Below are 19,423 nucleotides of genomic sequence, written 5' to 3' on the forward strand. Positions count from 1 at the left end.
ATTGGCAATCATACCACATATTTTAATGTTTATAAATATATATGAAGACAGAAAGAAATCCATCTTCCTGTCTCTACCTCATCTAAAGTTCACGGGTCAGTGATCAAGGTTAAAGTTACATGATTTAGTATTATCTCCGAGTCAGATACTGTAAGCAGTAGGTCAGTGAATAATCCTTTATCTATGGAATGAATGTACATTTGAGAATCACCTTAAAAACCTGAAATGGTTCTCTATAACTAATACATTGTAATACAAATTAAAATATTTAATCAAAATAACAAATATTTTGTTTTACTATACATATAGTATTAATCACATATGACATACATGTATGACATAGGTTTTTATCAAATACATGTACAACATTAACTTGATTCTTGAAATACATCTTTCTTGCATAATTTGTAATGTTCCCACAAATCATATTTACAATCATATGTTTGAGAGCATGTTGAACAAGTAAATGACTTTGTCTTTTTATGAGTTGCCATATGTCTAACAAGGCCACTTTTGCGCAAAAAAGTCTTGTGACATATTTCACATGCAAAATTTTTTTTCGCAAGCCCCGAATGCGTTTCTGCATTGTGTCTCTCTAAAGAACTTTTTGTCGCCAAATTTTTATCACAAAGGTTACAAAAAAAAATTTGACCTGTATGAATCAACCTATTATGCTTCTTCCTACTGTATTTGTTGGGAAAATCTATTGAACACTTTTTGCAGTGAAATTTTTTTCTTTTTCCGTGCACCAATTTTGCATGGTTTTCTCTATCAATTTTAGCATCAAAAGGAGCTTTACATATACCACACAAAAATATTTTTTGATTGCTATGTTTTTCTATGTGTTTTTGTAAAAGAAAATCGGCTACAAATTTTGCATTGCATATTTCACATGTATAGGTCTTTTTGCAAAGATGCCACTGCAGGCCTTTTAAACATTTGAACTCTTTGTTACATATTGAACAGATGTGTAAGTTACCATGGTTACTGTCTTCTGTTTGTGATAAACAGTTCATGTGTGAAATCAATGGTTCCTTTTGCAACTGTTCAAAAATAGTTGCACTAGCTTGAGCTTGTAATTGTGATGCTTCCAGAATAGCTTCTGCATCCTGTTCCAAAGGATGAATTGTGGGTAATCCAGGTTCTTCCTTTATACAAAATCCAATTGTTTTATCCTGATTATGATTTAAAGAGAGTTTATGTAGTTCTAGGTGTTTTTGTATTCTGTCGTGATTGTGCATTGCATCTCCTTTTGAAGAATGCATTGTGGGTAATTCGGTTTCTTCCAAAGTTACAGATTCTTTCGTATTAGGAACACAAGAAAGGTTTTTTATTTCTTGGTGTTTTTGTAATCCTTCATAATGATTGATATGTACTGCATTTTGGTCTATCACATGAAATTCAGGCCAAGCAGGTTCTTCCTTAATGTGCACTTCAATTGTATCATGATCAGAAGCGACTTTCTGTGTTTCTAGGTGTGTTTGAAATCCCTCTTTCATGTGTACTGCATCTTGATTTAAAGGATGAACGGATGGTAATCCACCATTGGTATGTACTGCAACTAATTCCACAGGATAAACTTTATTTAATTCAGATCTTTTCTTTGTTTCTCCTCGTGTTTCTTGTCCTTCGTTATTGTGTACTGCATCTTGTTTTAAAGGATGAACTGAGTGTATTTCAGGTGCTTCCTCAATTTGAGTTTCTACCCTATTATAACGACTAGACAATTTCTTTGTTTTCAATTCAGTCTGTAATTTATCGTTGCCACTTGGATGAACTGCAACTAATTTTATAGGGTAAATTTTGTATGATTCAGGTTTTTTCTTAATACAAAATTCTATTGAATTAGGATTTGAAAGTTTCTGCATTTTCAAGTGTTTTTTTAATACATCATTATTATGTTTTCCATTTTCATGCAAATTTAGAGATGTGGGTGATTGAGGTAAATCTACCAACTTATGATTATATGAAAGTTTATATGCTTCATATCCTTCAGGATTGTGTACTGCATCTTGGTTCAAAGGATGCATTGTGGGTAATCCAGATGTTTCCTCAACTTGAGATTCTATTGCATTATAATTACAAGAAAAATCCTCAATGGGTCTTTGTTGTCCTTCGTTATTGTGTACTGCATCTTGATTCAAAGGATAACTTGTTGGTGATTCAGGTTCTATCTTTATATAATTTTCTGAAGCATCCTGATCATTATCAAAAGGAGGACTCACTGTTTCTGGTTGTGTTGATGATTTATCATTGAGATTTACTGCATCTTGATTCAAAGGCTGAAATGTGGAAGATCCAAGTTCTTCATTAATATGAATTTCTATTGTTTCATGATCGCCAGAAAATACCTGAAGTTTATTCTGTGTTTGTGATTCCTTGAACTTATCCATAGAAACGATTGCTTGTAAACTTGTTCCCTCCTCAACAGGAATGATTTTGCGATAATATTTATTTTTTTGTGCTTCTATTTGCTTTCGATATAAATCATTATGTACCATAAAGTTATGTTTAAATAATTCTTCCTTTGTTCCAAAGCATTTCCAGCATGATTGACAAATCTGAGGCATCGTACCAGTATGAGTAATTTTGTGCATATTGAGCTCATATTCTGTATCAAATGATCTTCCCGTTTTATCAGTACAGCAATACGGACAAACGAACTGCTTTCCTTGGACCCAGGGTAATACTTTAGCATTCTTGGAATAGTTGTGCTCAAAATCTGATCTAACAAATTGGTAATTATTTTTGGGGATTTCATCAGCACCTTTGGGCAGTCCAGTCTTTACTAGGTACATAGTAGGGTTACTATCATCATCATCCTCATCATCATCATCATCAACTGTGTCTGGAAAATAATTCAAGTGATAAAGCAATGAACATGTATATTATATAAAAACAAGAATGTGTCCTCAGTACACGAATGCCCCACTCGCACTATCATTTTCTGTGTTCAGTGGACCGTGAAATTCGGGTAAAATCTCTAAAATTAGAAAGATCATATCATAGGGAACATGTGTACCAAGTTTGAAGTCAATTGGACTTCAACTTCATCAAAAACTACCTTGACCAAAAACTTTAACCTGAAGCGGGACAGACGGACGAACAGACGGACGGACGAATGGACGCACAGACCAGAAAACATAATGCCCCTCTACTATCGTAGGTGGGGCATAAAAACCTTGATGAATGCAACATTTCACAATTTTTTTGTTGTTATATTACATGTATTAGCAACATATGGAATTTACTGACCCCATATTTATGGTATTAGGTCACAAACACACCATCATGGCTATGTAACTAATACTATAAAGAGGAGGGATAGGACCTTTATCAGGACTCTGGGATCAGGTGATTTTAAGCTGGGGATTTCGGGATTGACCCTTTCAGGATCCAGGAATTCTTTTTTTTGGATTTCGGGACGTCGGGATTTACTTTATTTAAATTGGGGATTTCATGTTTTTAAGACCAGTGTCATATGGTATTTTGAACCCCCTAAAAATTGAACCCGGGGTCAATATACAGCATGGTATTTTGACCCCGGGGTCATTTTTCACATATGGTATTTTGAACCCCCTGCGGTATATTGAACCCCCCTGTTTTTGAGAAATAGTATTGCAGATTATCTAATTTACAATTTATTGGCTATTATTTTTTTTTCTAATATCTTTCCCAGCATGTTAAAATACATACAAACTACTTATTGGAGTATTATTACTATGTTAAGGAGTTTGAAATGGTTTTAAATGGTATTTTGACCCCCCTGTGGTATATTAATCAGAACAATAGTGTATATGTGAGTGTATGGGGGTGGGAGAGAAAGGCTTTTCATTTTTACTTCTTGTTATGAGCCCTATGATTAGGAAATAAAATATCTTTATCTTATTTTATCTTATCGTATCTACTATAGACCCTGAATTTCAAAAATTCTAGCTATTCCAACTCCTAAACATAGTTAGTAATACTCCAATAAGTAGTTTGTATGCAATTAGCATGCTTGAAAAGATATTTTTGAAGAAAAAAATATTTTCATGGTATTTTGACCCCCCAACCATGGTATATTGAACCCCCTACTATAGACCTTGAATTTCAAAAATGCAAGCTATTCTAACTCCTAAACATAGTAATAATACTCCAATAATTAGTGTGTTTGCATTTAACATGCTTGAAAAGATACTTTAAAGAAAAAAAAATTTCGATTGTATTTTGCCCTCCCCCTTTCCATGGTATATTGAACACCCTCCTATAGACCTTGAATTTTATAAATCCAGGTTGTTCCAACTCCTTAATTAACATAGTTTTAATACTCCAAGTAGTCTGTATTTTTTTTATTAGCTTGAAAAGATGTTTTGAAAATTTTACTTTTTAGATTAACTGAGCCATGGTAATTTGACCCCTCCCCCTTTTTTATCATGGAGAATTAAAACTTAAGTCTACCATTCTATATAAAAAATTTAAATTTCAAAGAATTAAAGTGTCCAAGCTACATGGTCTAGTTATAATGCTTTAAGAAGTTTTTTGAATGAAATTTTGTTGGTTAAGACTTCAGAGCACTTATACCAAGCAAATATTTTTCTTTTAAGCAATCATTGAAAATTGACCTCCCCTTCTTGTATTAATGATTTTTAATATTTGATTAGCTTTTATATAATGTTAAACATTTTATTAATCATCTAGAATGAAAAAAAGAGGGGGCTCAATTTTCCATACAAGGGGGGGGTCAATGGCAGTCAATTTACCATAGCGGTATTTTGACCCCGGGGTCATTTTACCATGGGGTTCAAAATACCATATGACACCGGCATTTTGGGATTAGGACCCCTCTATTAACTGTTGTTTGTCTTTTGATTCTATTTTGCAAAAGCATAGTATCAGTTTGTTTTCATCTAATTATGAGATTGATTTGCCATATATATAAATTGTATTTTTTGTCTCTATTTCATTTTTCCTTTTTTTTAAACTTGGATAAATGGTTGGAGAATTTTTAAATTGTAATAGAATTTTAAATGTATGTATGCACTATTAAATAATGTTGACGACCATGTAACAGCTCACATGAATATGTATCACCCAACACAGACATAAAATTGAGAATGGAAATTGGGATATTGTGTCAAAGAGACAACAACCCGAAACATAGAACAGACAACAGCAGAAGGTCACCAATAGGTCTTCAATGCAGCGAGAAACTCCCGCACCCCGAGGCTGGCCTGTAGACAAATATCTATACTAGTAAAGTGATAATGGAGGCCATACTAAACTCCGAATTCACCACAAGAAACTAAATTGAAAATCATACAAGACTAGCACACAAGGCTCTTTTTTATTCTGACTGTGAGCAGACCAGCCTTCCCTCTTACTTCTATATGTAGTGAACATTGTGAAGCAGCAAATATTAAATTCAAAGTCTTTCATAAAACAAAGCTGGGAAAAAAACCTGTGGCCTCGAAGAATGAATTGAGCAGGCTACCATGACACACAACAAAGCTGCATAATTAATTCTAACATTGTTTTTTGTAGTAAATATATATCTTATCCTGATTAAGAGTAATTCCTTGTAATTTGATTGGTTGATATTTTCCTAATAAATGTTAGTGCAATTTTTTATTAAGTCAATTCCAATTATCTCCCTTTTACCATTGACGTAATATTTAATCAATAAACCAGGTGCTCCACCAAGCGCAGCTTTATATGACTGCAGAGGTTGAACCCGATGAACAGTTTGGGCAAGTATGGACAAAACATACAAGCTTGATATACAGCTCTGAATTTGGATTGTGATCAAATTTTTGACATAATATGGGTTTATTACACAAAACAAATGTCAAGATCTTACAAATCAATTGCACAACATTGTTCAGTTAAAGATTCTTCTTCAAACATTTCAAAAATTTGAAAAATTTGGGGAAAAACATTTGAAAATTACCACACACCCATTTTTTTGGCAAATGGTCCAAAACTGGACATTCCTTTTTACATTATTTTCAAGTAGTGTAAAGAAGGTAAATACGAACATATCCAACATTGTATGTTAAATGTTTTTGAAATACCTTAGTAACCTTACACTGCTATTAAATTGTCTTATTGTCCAGAAAAACCTAGTTTCCCCCTTTTCTTTGCCCTTTATTCCAAAAATATTTGAGCCATAACCCCACAAAGTAAGTACTAACTATCCCTTCATTGTATGGAAACTTAATGTGGTATAATTTCAGAGAGATTCATACACTTAAACACAAGTTATTGTTTGAAAACTATAAAAATGCTTATTTTTGGCCCACTTTTTGGCCACTTATTCTTAACTATTGGCACTACAACCCCAAAAATCAATACTAACTATCCCTTCATGGTATGAAAACTTGTGGTATAATTTCAGAGGAATTCATACACTTAAACACAAGTTGTTTGAAAACTACAAAAAAGCTTATTTTGGGCCCCCTTTTGGCCTTCTAAGTCCAAACTATTTGGACCATAACCCCCAAAATCAATCCAAAACTTCCTTTGGTAGTAATGAACCTTCTGGTATAATTTTATAAAGATCCATTTGCTAAAACTAGTTATTATGTGGAAACTAAATGTGTCTTTGGACGACGACAAGGCAGACGAGGACACCATGATAGCATTTTACAACGCCAAAAATGTTTTGAGGTCGTATTATAAGGGAGCTACCATTTGATTTTTATGGGGGGGCTAGGATGAAAAATTTTGTCCTGCATTTTTTTTTTAGCTGTAATCTCTGTCCTGCCTTTTTATTTTTCACTCTGTTCGGTTCTGCCTTTTTTTTTTTTTAGTTTATCCTGACTTTTTTCTACCTAAATTGTCGTCCTGACTTTTTTTTTTTGCAAGTGTCTCATCCTGCCTTTTTTTTTTACTCAAAACTCCTGTCCTGCCTATTTTTTTCAAATTTCATCCTAGCCCCCCCATAAAAATCAAATGGTAGCTCCCTAAGTCTAAATATTTTGCATTCATCACAGTTTTAGAAAAAATATCTAAACATATTTGGTTGATATTGTCCATATAATTGATAGGTTTAATACTATTTTCAAATTACAATAAATGTATGTGTGGTGTGATAACAAAATCAGGATAAATTAGTTAGACAGTGTACAATTGTCTTAGCCTTGAAATTTATTGACCAGATAAATTCCTGTATTAGGACAAATTCACACTGTGTTACTAATAAAATTATTGAAATACACATCTACAAACAGTTTGTCCTGAAATTCAGGAGTAATGCAAGTTGCAATGACAAGCTTTGGAGCAGTATACTTGGGTTAAAATTTGATGTTCGAATTTTGCCCCCGTCTAATTAATAATTATATTTTACTTTATCTTGTTATAAAAGTCCTGAAAATTTATCAAGTCAGCCATGCTAGGATTGTTATTCCATCCACCCCCACCCCCTTAATTTTCTTTTAAGGACATGAGTTATACCTTGAGAACATGTGACATCTTGATTTGAATCTTGATTGGTTAAATTCTCTGCAGGGACAGATTTGACTTTTTTATCTTTTTTTCTGTTGGTCCTTGTATTATTTGGTCTGATGTCCACTTTTCTTTTTCTTTTTCTGCTTTCAGAAATAAATGCCTGAAATAAAATAAAAAACAACAATTACATGTACATTTAATAATTCTTGGATTAATGGAAAGAAGTTTTAGCTATAATCAAAAGTTGCTGACACTAATAATATGTCATCTTTCAGTGTGTTAGTTACATATTATATACATTGTAACTGTACATGTATATATGCAAGTACATTTCTACTTCTCTTGAACTTAATTTTAATGTGCGGCCGTGTTGTTATGCGTTTACTTTTCTACATTGACTTAGAGAAATAGGGGGAGACAGGGTTGAGATCTCATAAACATGTTTAACCCCGTTGCAATTTTGCACCTGTCCCAAGTTAGTCAGGAGCCTCTGGCCTTTGTTAGTCTTGTATGATCTTTAATTTAAGTTTCTTGTGTATAATTCGGAGTTTAGTATGACTTCCATTACTACTGTACTAGTATAAATATTTTATAAGGGGCCAGCTGAAGGACACCTACAGGTGCGGGAGTTTCTCGCTACATCATGCACATTGAAGACCCATTGGTGGCCTTCAGCTGTTGTCTGCTCTAGACTATGGTCTGGTTGTTGTCTCTTTGACACATTCCCCATTTCCTTTCTCAATCTTATATTCAGTAATGGAAAAAAACATTTAACTTCAAGGGGGGTTATGGTTTTTTGTCTGTGTCAGAAAAAGATTTTGGCTCTCAATTTTGTCAAGTTCTTCAACGCTAATTTCAATCGAAGTATTTTGTTAAAAATATAACACTTTAAGGTATGGGGAAATTTAAATCAGCATACAACAGAAGATATTCTATTGCAAAATTTGCAATAAAATTTATCATTTTAGTCTACATTTATACCTTTAATCATGTTAATTGAGCAATGAAAAAACATTAAATTCAGATTTCTTGTTAAATTATTGCTAGAAAATGATGACATTAAAATGTGTTCAGATTATACATCATCATGTATAAGTTTTGTTTTTTTACCTCTTCAAGTAAACAATGGTACATGTAAATAAAAATAACTTGTACAAGTAGTACCCCTGACTGTAAGTATATTATGACGAATCACTGTAAAATTTCAACCAATTTGTATTTGAAAATGACAGTTTCATGCTTGACGTGTAAATTAGGGCATATATATATTCTTCCCTCTGAGTCTCACTGGCGAATATATCACATGTACAATCCACCAGAGCTGTAGTGTACATGAACTTCATTTTATATTTTTTGGTTACTTATAAATCAGAATAATTTAATTTTGGATGTAACGCGTCTTTTGATTGGCTGACGTTATTTTGTTATCATCCCATAGACATAATTTAGTCATGTGACCTTGACATCATCAACGTTTTTTCAAGGTTTTCTACGGTTTAAAATGGAATTTAGAATTAATAAGAAATGACTGTAATATTTTTTCTGTCTATTCGAAATAACATAAAAAATGTGGTGCACACTGTTAAATAATTATTTTTAACCCGCTACGCGCGTTATTCAGTGTGCACCAAATTTTTTATGTTATTTCTTCATAGACAGAAAAAATATTACAGTCATTCCTTAAATAAATTCAACATAACAAATGTTTTACCTCACTTTCCCATTCATTACCTGATTACTGTCATCAGTACCACTTCTAGGTCCCAGAGAACAACCAACGGTCTCTGAACTACATGTATCAGCTTGTTCAAGTCCCAGTGAGCAACTAACCGTCTCTGTATACATATTATCAGCTTGTTCAAGTCCCAGTGAGCGACCAACATTGTCTATATTATTAGCTTGTTGATCAAGTTCAAGTGAGTGACCAACAGTCTGTATATTATCAGCTTGTTCGAGTCCCAGTGAGCAACTATTATTATCTATATTATCAGCTTTTTCAAGTCCCAGTGAGCAAACAACATTGTCTATATCATCAGCTTGTTCAAGTCTCAGTGAGCGACCACAAGTCTCTGTATTATCAGCTTGTTCAAGTCCCAGTGAGCGACCAACAGTCTCTGTACTATCAGCTTTTTTTGATACATTTTGATCACAATTATGAATTGAAGAGGGTTTTGCAGCAATGTGTACATACTTTGCTAAGTAAGTAAGTTCATTAAATGAAAAAGCCTCGTTACATGTGTCATTTTTTTCTACTCGGTTTGAAGGGTCTCTGGGGATCGGTGAACATACAGTGTCACTTTGTTTACTTGATTGCTCAACCGTTTCTATTGATTTTAATAATCGAGCCCTTGTCTTTTTTGCTTCCTTTTCTAATCGCAACACTCTTTCTACTGCTCTATAACACTGTCGACAGACACCGTTATCATCTTTCTTTTTCCTTTTTAAATTTCCAACTACCTTTTCTATCTCGCAAAAACGTTCTGAGGTCAATTTCAATTTTCGATGAAGAAATTTATTAGTTATTACAATGCCGTCGCTTTTTGTTTCTTTCTGTATAAACAAAAACCCACAAATGACACACAAATTCTCTACAAATTCGGTCAAATTAGACGAAGATTCTACACTGGGCGCTTCCATGTTGTTGTTGTTATCATCGCATTACTTGTAAGCACCGAGGAGTTCCGATAACCTTTATTAACTTGTAGTGAAATGAAAGCAGCGATCTGATTGGCCAAAATTAATGTTCTCCTGACCCACTTATCATCCTGCACCTTCCGGGGGTTGGAACCCCCCTTTTTTGTGGCCGATCTATGCATTTGAATGGGAGCATATAGTTGGAACCCCCCCTTTACTCTGGGTTGGGAACCCCTCCTTTTTAAAATGGCTGGATCCGCCACTGCACATGAACATTAAACATTGTTAAATCAAAACCATCAGTGAAATCAAATACTTAAAGTTAGAGGGGGAAAGGGGATGTATAAAATAAAATCTATTTTAGATAATGATTCTCAGTTCAGTTTTCGCTCATTTAAAAACGTACTTTAAGTTGTTAATGTCTGTGTCACTTTGGTCTCTTGTGGACAGTTCTCATTGGTAATCATACCACATCATGGCTTCTTTATTTTTTTATAGGCAGTTGCTATTTGTCCGGCTAGCCGGACGAATAGTACCAGGACTATTTGTCCGGCCAATACAATGCGCATGTCACTATAATATTTGTGTGTGCGTGTCAGTGGCGGATCCAGAGGGGGGGTTCCGGGGGTCCGCACCCCCCCCCCTTTATTTTGGCCGATCAATGCATTTGAATCGGGACATATGTTTGCACCCCCCCTGCACCCCCTCTTTGCCCTGGGCTAGCACCCCCCTTTCGAAAATACCTGCATCCGCCACTGGCGTGTAATATTATCTTTAGCATCACCAGGGGGTAGCACATGTTTGAAATCTTTAGTGTTAGGGCCTAATCTTGTTACTGGTAATTGGAATTGTTTTCTTCATACTAGTATATAGTCCAATGTGGATAACGAATAATTAGAATAAAATCATATATATCCCATATTTTTTTATATAAGAAGAGAGAAGAATTTACTTGTAAAACAAACTTGGGTAGTGTCGGTAGTGTTTGACTCGTGCATTTTAAGTTAAACACATTCTGTTTCAACTTGTCAATATTCTGATTTGTCAAATCTCAAGGGTTGAACTTAGAAGATATATTATTCATTATAGTATACCATTCATCATTCAACGTTGTTTGCAATGTGCATCATTTCATTTCCATTTTATTTAAAACGTATTAAAACGTCAACCGTGGTCCAATATAATATACGAAATAAAACAAAAAACATAAATAATACGCCAATCAATACAGCTAATTGAGTCGACCACTGATGAAGCCGGACTCAGGGATCTTTTCCCCAAACACGGCAGAAACACCGGGCCTAACATTCATGCTCATGGGTGAGCTCGGATGGGCTATTTAAATACAAATTGCATTGTCAAAAACAGTCCATATTTATGTAGCAGAATCATTCTACTGTCTAATAAATAACTAAAAGTTTACATTTTAACAATTTTGTAAAACTGCCATATTTTGGGGCCAAAAAGGGGTCTTACTGGACCTACTCCTTTGTATGTAAGTATGTGTTCCTTCTTCAGTGAATATAAAAGAAGAATATTGTGGTTCATCTCTTAACTCTAAGCCAAATGTCAATTGTATTTGATGTAAACATGGTAAAGTGTGTCACCTTAAAACAACCTATCCAAATTATAATAACTATTTTTAAAGTTTTATTTTACTTGAATTCAATAAATGATCATGGTAAAGGTCAAGATATTCATATGTAAAGATAACTAGTGTCTTTATAGTCGTTAATTGTAAAATATATGCACATGATAACATCAAATTTAAAGATAAAATTTCTTTGTAGGTAGAAGAAGCTTTATCAGCAATGGACAACTTACAGTCATCAAAGGTATCGGGATTATAATTTAGTACGCCAGACGCTCGTTTCGTCAACATAAGACTCATCAGTGAATCTCATACGAAAACATTCATAAAGCCAAACATGCACAAAGTTGATGAACATTGAGGATCCGAAATTCCAAAAAGTTGTGCCAAATACGGCCAAAGCAACCTAGAAGTTAAGATTGGCAATTGAGAATAAAAATTATATAGAGATCAAGATAAATAAGAGAGGAAACTTTTTAATCATAGTTACAGGTTTTTTTTATATAGAAAGTAGCCTCACTAATCATAATGGAAAAGACAGTTTATCACAAGCATTGCTACCAACCGATCGCGACCCAGTCATGGCTATATATCTGTTTTGCTATCAACGCTACTGATATTGGGATGTCTATACAACACTGTTTCTAAAATGAATATGTTGCTGATAGAAGTACGCCTCCTATAAGTAGTAGCAGCAGAAGATTACCTTACTACACTTAAAGAGGTTTCAAGGCATAATAAACAGTCAATAGGAATTAAGACAATCTGTTTTGATGTCTGAAAACTACAAGATCACTTATTAAACATCTATGATGTGGATAAAACAGGGAAAATGCCCTGATCATAATGTATAAGACAGAACGATAATAATATGTGACTGAATTCAGTCATAGACTTAGATTCAAAAATTGTTTGTATATATTGTATAGATATTGCTTCTGTTTACTACAAACCGATGTACTTTATAATGTTAATGAATAAGTGTGCCAGTGACTGAATTCAGTCAAGATTTTCGTTATTGTTAACATTAATATGTATATTAAGAATCAACTTGGAATAATTTTTCTATATATTATAATCTAGTTTTGAAAAAGGAAGATGATTCTTGATGTTTGTAAATTGACTGAATTCAGTCAACAGTTTTCTATAATGCACTTCTGTAAAAACTGTATATACCCCTCAGAGCATTTACTTATTGTGTAGGATATTGCACACAACCAACTGCTATTAATCTCCAATTTTTAATGTATTATCAATTGAATATTCAATTAATAAATTAAGATGAAAGTAGTAGTCCAAGATGACTGAATTCAGTCATGACTTTGGTGTCAAATATGCAGTTTTTATTCATACAGATAACTGGGACAAACAGATTTTCACCAAAAATTAGTCACAATTTAACAGTTTGAATAAAACGTAAATTCTCATTTATTTTGTTTTTGAACATGCTAAATAAAACATTGTTGAACTGTTTTCTTTGGCTTCTTGCATATTTTAAAAGTCCTATTTGAAAAAAATAGTATATTCAGCCACATATTACACAAATGAAAGCAAGTACCCATTGTGCCTTATATATTTTTTCTAAAAAGGGACCGAATTCCTCAGACTAAAAAAATAGTGTATGTACATTTGCAATCGTGTACTTCTAACAAAATAGCTGAAAAATACTTAAGGACACGATTTGCATCAACAGGTGTCAAATTCTTCTAAGATATGGGGAGAAACCTCAGTTATCTAAATTTTAAGGAGGTGTTATTAAGCAGATTTTTGCATTCTCTCCATATTTGACAAATCAGAATATTGACAAGTTGAAACAGAATGTGTTGTTAACGTAAAGGATTTTGTCTAGCTGAAAAGGGTACAAAATTATTATGTCTGTAGCTGTCAAAGAGAATTATAGACCCCTTGACATAAAGTTATCCATATTTTGAGTGAGGGGATCGGGTGTCACAGTGTACTCCTTTTCTTTTCTTGTCTTGCCAGACTAATTTTTGGATTATAACTAAGCTAAATTTCATTCAGTTAGACCTGCAATTGTAAAGGCCTTTTTCAACTACACTTGCTTTGGGCATCTTTTCCACCTATACACAGCTGTAGCGAATCAAATAATTTTGTAAAACTAATTATCCGATCAATTATATATAATTATCTTTTATTTCCCATTTTCCTTGTGATTTCAATTTTTAGAGTCCCTTTCATAAGATTATATCATTCTTGGAAGCTCATAATATCGTGTTCCATTAATTGTCACCTGACCCACACGATAGGGTAATTAATCACCTTGCACCTCTTCTCTTTCATAATAATTTTGATAACACACATGAACAGTAAATCAAACAATCAGTGAAATCAAATACTTAAAGTTAGAGGGGAAAAGGGGAGGTCTATTTAAAATAAAATCTATTTAAGATAATGATTCTTTTTTCGCTCATTTCAAAACGTACTTTAAGTTGTTAATGTCTGTGTCATTTTGGTCTCTTGTGGACAGTTGTCTCATTGGTAATCATACCACATCTACTTTATTTTTCTATATTCATAGTTTTCATATATATTATTATACATTGTATGGGTCATTTGCAAAAAAATGTAGAATTTTCAGTACACCCCTGCTAAAAAAAATATTTTTAATGAAAATTTCAGTTGTAATGGTCTTTAAATGAAAGTGGGTATTTGTGTGCGTACTGTACAGTGTCAGAAAAAAACTTTTTTGGCTCAATATATAATATAAGAAATAGTGAACTTATATGATACATCAATAAATGATGTCAATTTATATATGTAATGCCATAGGTCTGAACCATTTATTGTTTAATGAGTTTGTGCCAATAAAAATATTTGTATTTGTTGCCGCAAGTTTTATATCATTTGAACAAAATTAATGTTAAATTCAGTGGAGGGACGGAAAAAATATTAATTATTAGATCTATATTATATATGAGAAATATCAACACTTTTTTCTATCACTTCATTAATATTCGTAGCGTTATCAAGTTTACCATGTTTACGCAAGAAAAATCTGTCTGGTAATTTTTCTTTTACATTTTTTATTCCAAAATTCTTCAGCTTCTTTAAAAAAAAATGTAAAACAACATAATATATTTTAACACTCTTCAATATATTTAAAGCGTATATTGGCTGTCCGGTCAACGTTTTTTTTTAAGAAACTTTGTAAAAAAAAAAAACGACGTTTTTCAAGCCCGCAAAAATTCATATGTTTGCAGTTCACAACATTTTTTTTTCTAACTTGGTAATACATTAGGGAGCTACCATTTGATTTTTATGGGGGGGGGGGGGTGGGGGGGGGCTAGGATGAAATTTGAAAAAAATAGGCAGGACAGGAGTTTTTAGTTAAAAAAAAATAAAGGCAGGATGAGACACTTGCAAGGATGACAATTTATGTAAAAAAAGTCAGGATAAACTAAAAAAAAAAAAAAAAGCAGGACCGAATAGAGTGAAAAATAAAAATGCAGGACAGAGATTACAACAAAAAAAAAATGCAGGACAACATTTTTCATCCTAGCCCCCCCCCCCCCCCCCCCAATAAAAATCAAATGGTAGCTCCCTTAATCAAAAATACAGTCCTAGTCGTCCTAGAAAATCAAATTAGTAATCATGAAATATTTGGTCTATATATAGTAATCAAATAAAATGATCAATAAAAGTACGGCCAAGTTATCACACAATCAAAAACACCAGGGGGAGCTATATAGGCTCTATAAAACAAATTCTTCTAAAAAGTTTTTAGCATCCTAAGTACGTTACGCATTCAATTATTGTAAGGTGGTATCCAACACTTTCACTAAAATTAATTTGGCTCGTTCAATTTTTATAAAATTTTGTCAAAGTATTTACTTTGACCCTTTAACAAAAATATTAAAATTTCAAAAAATTTGAACCAACGGTTTTGTCAGAAAAATTACACTGGTTATATAGAAGTTTGACAAACACCGATTTTGATCATTGAGAAGCTTAATATTTATTCCCTTTACAACACAACTCTGACATTACAGAGTTATCTCCCTGTAGTGTTAGGTACCACCTTTAATTGCATAGAAAGAATCATTAGTTTTGTACAATGTACTCTTCCAATAAAAGTGTTAAAGAAAGTCAATATCTGGTTATGGGCGAGACGAAAATTTGTGTTCTAAATACTACAAATGTACATCTACTAAAGTGTGTATGCTGTAAAACATATTGTACAATTTGGAGTTTAGTATGGTGTTTATTATCACTGAACTAGTATATATTTGTTTAGGGGCCAGCTGAAGGAGGCCTCCGAGTGAGGGAATTTCTCGTTGCATTGAAGACCTGTTGGTGACCTTTTGCTGTTGTCTGCTCTAAGGTCGGGTTGTTGTCTCTTTGGCACATTCCCAATTTCCATTCTCAATTTTATTAATGGTAAACATTGTTTGTTATTAATAACAAAATAGATATAATAGTAAATTATAACATTGTGTACAGAGATAGTTTCAGTTTTGTTACGTTAGAATAAAACGAACAAGTTAAGTGTTTCTATATGGTCCTGGAACACAGCTACCGTCCCTTGATTTCCGTTATCTACGAATATTGTCTCTAATGTGGACAGTGTGTTACTTGCCTTTTTTTTTTAAACCATTCAAATTTTATTTCTTGATATTTTATACATTTGTACCCAAAATAGCAAGTAGGGGGATGGAACTATACTAAACCAATTGGTTCATGAATTTGTCGGTTTTAAAGTTACTGATTCGGTCCAGCTAAAAAAGGATAAAAATCAGCATTTCGGAAACTGTTAAAATATATAGGACCCTTAACATAAAATTGTCATTATTTTGAGTTAAAGCTGATGAAGTTTTCTATAGTTTTTTCTATAATATTGTTATATTTTGTCACAAAAGTAGTTCATCACACTGTAAAGATATTATTAAAAAAGCGCTGCCCTAGCTGTGGGATCTTTTTAATTTCCATTTATTGTCTGAAGAAATGCATTTAGAAATAAATGTGTTCTCGGGCACATGCATATAAAGATATCTAGCTGATACCATTGTCTATTGACGCATATGTGATCAAATACAGGTGACTGCATAACCTTCAAGAATGAACAAAACCCATATAGTCGCTAATGTGGACAGTGTGATACATGTACTTGCCAATTTTTTTTAGAAACTATCCAAATTCATTTCTTCACGTCTTTTGCCTCAAATAGCAAGTCGGAAAGGGGGGGGGGGGGGGGTAGAGGCGAAACTACTCTAAAAACATCTAATTCATGAACTAAATATGAAAGGTAATTATACATCACACTGTAAACATATTATTAAGAAAGCGCATATTTTTTTTTGTTTCAATTTATGGTCGAAAAGAAATACACTACGAAATATATATGTCAAGAATTTCAATAACGGCCGGGAAACAGACTAACATGGCCGTCTCCATTTAAAATTTGCATAGATATTTTGAAAAGAATATGATTACATGACTGTCCCAGGGGAAATTTAGTTTGGAAACTTGAAACATTTCAGTTAAAAAAAATGTTTTTTACATACAATTTATCAAATTGTAAAGTACGATCGTTTTGTACTAAGTGTAAGCTCCAAAAATTCAAGTTAATTAATAAATTGAGCTACATATCAATTCAAATCAATAGGTTTGCAATGTTTTGCGGAAATGTCCGAGTTTAATTTTCGTTCCTTCACAAAACTTTTACGACCAAAAAACCGAGATTTGATTTCGCGAAAATTATATTTTGGCTTTGATTACTATACCAATAAAAAGTTGAAGTTGTTACACCAAATTGTAATAAGATAACTGGGTTATCTATAAAAAATATGGATTAATGAAATTGTCTTGAAAGGTTGTCTTTTAACACTATTTGACGTCGCCACAAGCGTAATATGGACGGCATGAACTGCATTTCCGAGTTCCTGCCTCCACTTAGGTGACGACCATTTGATATTCTAGGGGTGGGGGTGGGGTGGGGGGGGGGGGGGGGGGAGCAGGAGGATTTTGAAAATAAATAACTCAGACTTGATAACCACAAAAATAAATGGTATGGTCTGTGGTAGTTTGAAAATAAATTACCTGACGTGTAATGTATTGGAAATAAATAACTCAAAAGTATGAGATGGCACCAGATTCTTCATAAATTCATCTTTTTTTCCAAAAAAAAATCTGGAATCACTTCCCAAATCTTTTAATAATAAAAGTATAAATATTATTTAGATATACTTGAAATGTCTGCAAACTGGTTTCATTTAACTTATCATGCATGCCTGATGTAGGAAATTTCAAAAGCAAACGCTTGTCGCCATATCAAATTGTGTTCACAGCGATAGCCTTGCAAGAAGCAAGTTCTGTTCTCCCTCAGATTTAGCTTTAATGCAAATGAAAAATCTATAAGACGATCAAAAAGTTCATCATAGCTATAAGCCATTCAAATGTCTCTTGTTCCAATGCTTGAATCAAATCATACTCGGGTTGTTTATATGCAGGAATATTCCCCAAAAAAACACCTATAATCCATAGGAGTAAAATTTAATATTCTATGTAAATTATAAAATCGTATTGGATTTCAATCTCTCGGCATTTCTACTTGTGTGTTATACTTTGCATTTACACAACAAGGAAAGCACGCGTTTCTAATTGAGTTACTGTTCTGTTACGGATTTGGCTATCCTTTTTGGACCTTTTGGATTATAGCTCTTCATCTTTTATATAAGCTTTGGATTTCAAATATTTTGGCCACGAGCATCACTGAAGAGACATGTATTGTCGAAATGCGCATCTGGTGCAAGAAAATTGGTACCGTTAATTTTATTACTACCACTGGGTCGATGCCTCTGCTGGTGGATTATTATCCCCGAGGGTATCACCAGCCCAGTAGCCAGTACTTCGGTACTGGCATGAAAATACGGATTTTTTTTGTGTTATTAAAATTTGCTGTTACAAAATATTAAAAATTATTTTAAATTAAGGAATGTATCTCCCTCATGCAAAGCTCTGATTCCTTTCACGGATTTGGCTATACTTTTTGGACCTTTTGGATTATAGCTCTTCATCTTTTATATAAGCTTTGGATTTCAAATATTTTGGCCACGAGCATCACTGAAGAGACATGTATTGTCGAAATGCGCATCTGGTGCAAGAAAATTGGTACCGTTAATTTTATTACACTAAATGGTAGCAATATCTGACGTAGCGTCCGTACGGTTTCCTATAATTATTTACATCAACTTTATTTGAACTTTGATGGATAGTAATTAGCTGTTGTCTGATTGGCTATCACACCACACCTCCTTATTTTTTAAACAGGCAATAACTATTGACGACTCCTAATTAACAGGATTAAAGATAAGTCATATGCATAAAGAATGCATAAGAGCTAAACCCTGCCCTGAAGATTCGACAGTGATATGTAACGTGCTGATGTAAAATATCGGTAGCGAGTCACAATATGAAGGGTTCTTTTTTGAGTGAGCACATTCAAAAGTTTTAATAAAAGAGAAACAAAAGATACCATAGGTACATTCTAAATCACAAGTCGAAAATAAACTGACAACGTCTTGCCTAAAAAGTAAAAAGGTAGTGCAAAAAATACAATGTTAAAAACAACAGACTGAACAACACGAACCCCATCAAAATCTATAGGGGTGATCTCAAGTGTTCCGTTAGGGTAAGTATATTCTCTTCGACATGTGGTACCAGCCGTGTTGCTTATGCATCATGGAAGTAAAATCCGGTAATAAGTCTAATTAATTTAATTGGTAGTTCATATTCGATAAAGGGGACGGGATT

At 33.3% G+C, this 19,423-nt stretch overlaps 1 protein-coding gene across 1 annotated transcript; it reads right to left on the reverse strand.

Annotated features, from left to right (window-relative positions):
- Positions 1–253: 253 nt before the first annotated feature.
- LOC139527727 (zinc finger protein 865-like) lies at positions 254–10,115 on the reverse strand. Its single transcript, XM_071323354.1, has 3 exons — positions 9,160–10,115; positions 7,435–7,588; positions 254–2,848 (listed from the first exon to the last, which is right to left on the reverse strand). Exons 1-3 carry the CDS (start codon positions 10,063–10,065, stop codon positions 369–371), a joined length of 3,540 nt encoding a protein of 1,179 aa, XP_071179455.1. The 5' UTR covers positions 10,066–10,115; the 3' UTR covers positions 254–368.
- Between the last annotated feature and the right edge of the window lie 9,308 nt (positions 10,116–19,423).

The sequence above is a fragment of the Mytilus edulis genome, chromosome 6, assembly GCF_963676685.1.
Source record: "Mytilus edulis chromosome 6, xbMytEdul2.2, whole genome shotgun sequence".
NCBI lineage: Eukaryota > Metazoa > Mollusca > Bivalvia > Mytilida > Mytilidae > Mytilus > Mytilus edulis.

Coding starts and splice junctions, on each gene's coding strand:
- LOC139527727 (XM_071323354.1), bottom strand. CDS start 10,065: ATGGAAGCGCCCAGTGTAGAATCTTCGTCTAATTTGACCGAATTTGTA. Junction 7,589..9,159: donor GTACTGATGACAGTAATCAG/GTAATGAATGGG, acceptor ATTTTATTTCAG/GCATTTATTTCTGAAAGCAG. Junction 2,849..7,434: donor AGATGTCACATGTTCTCAAG/GTATAACTCATG, acceptor ATTATTTTCCAG/ACACAGTTGATGATGATGAT.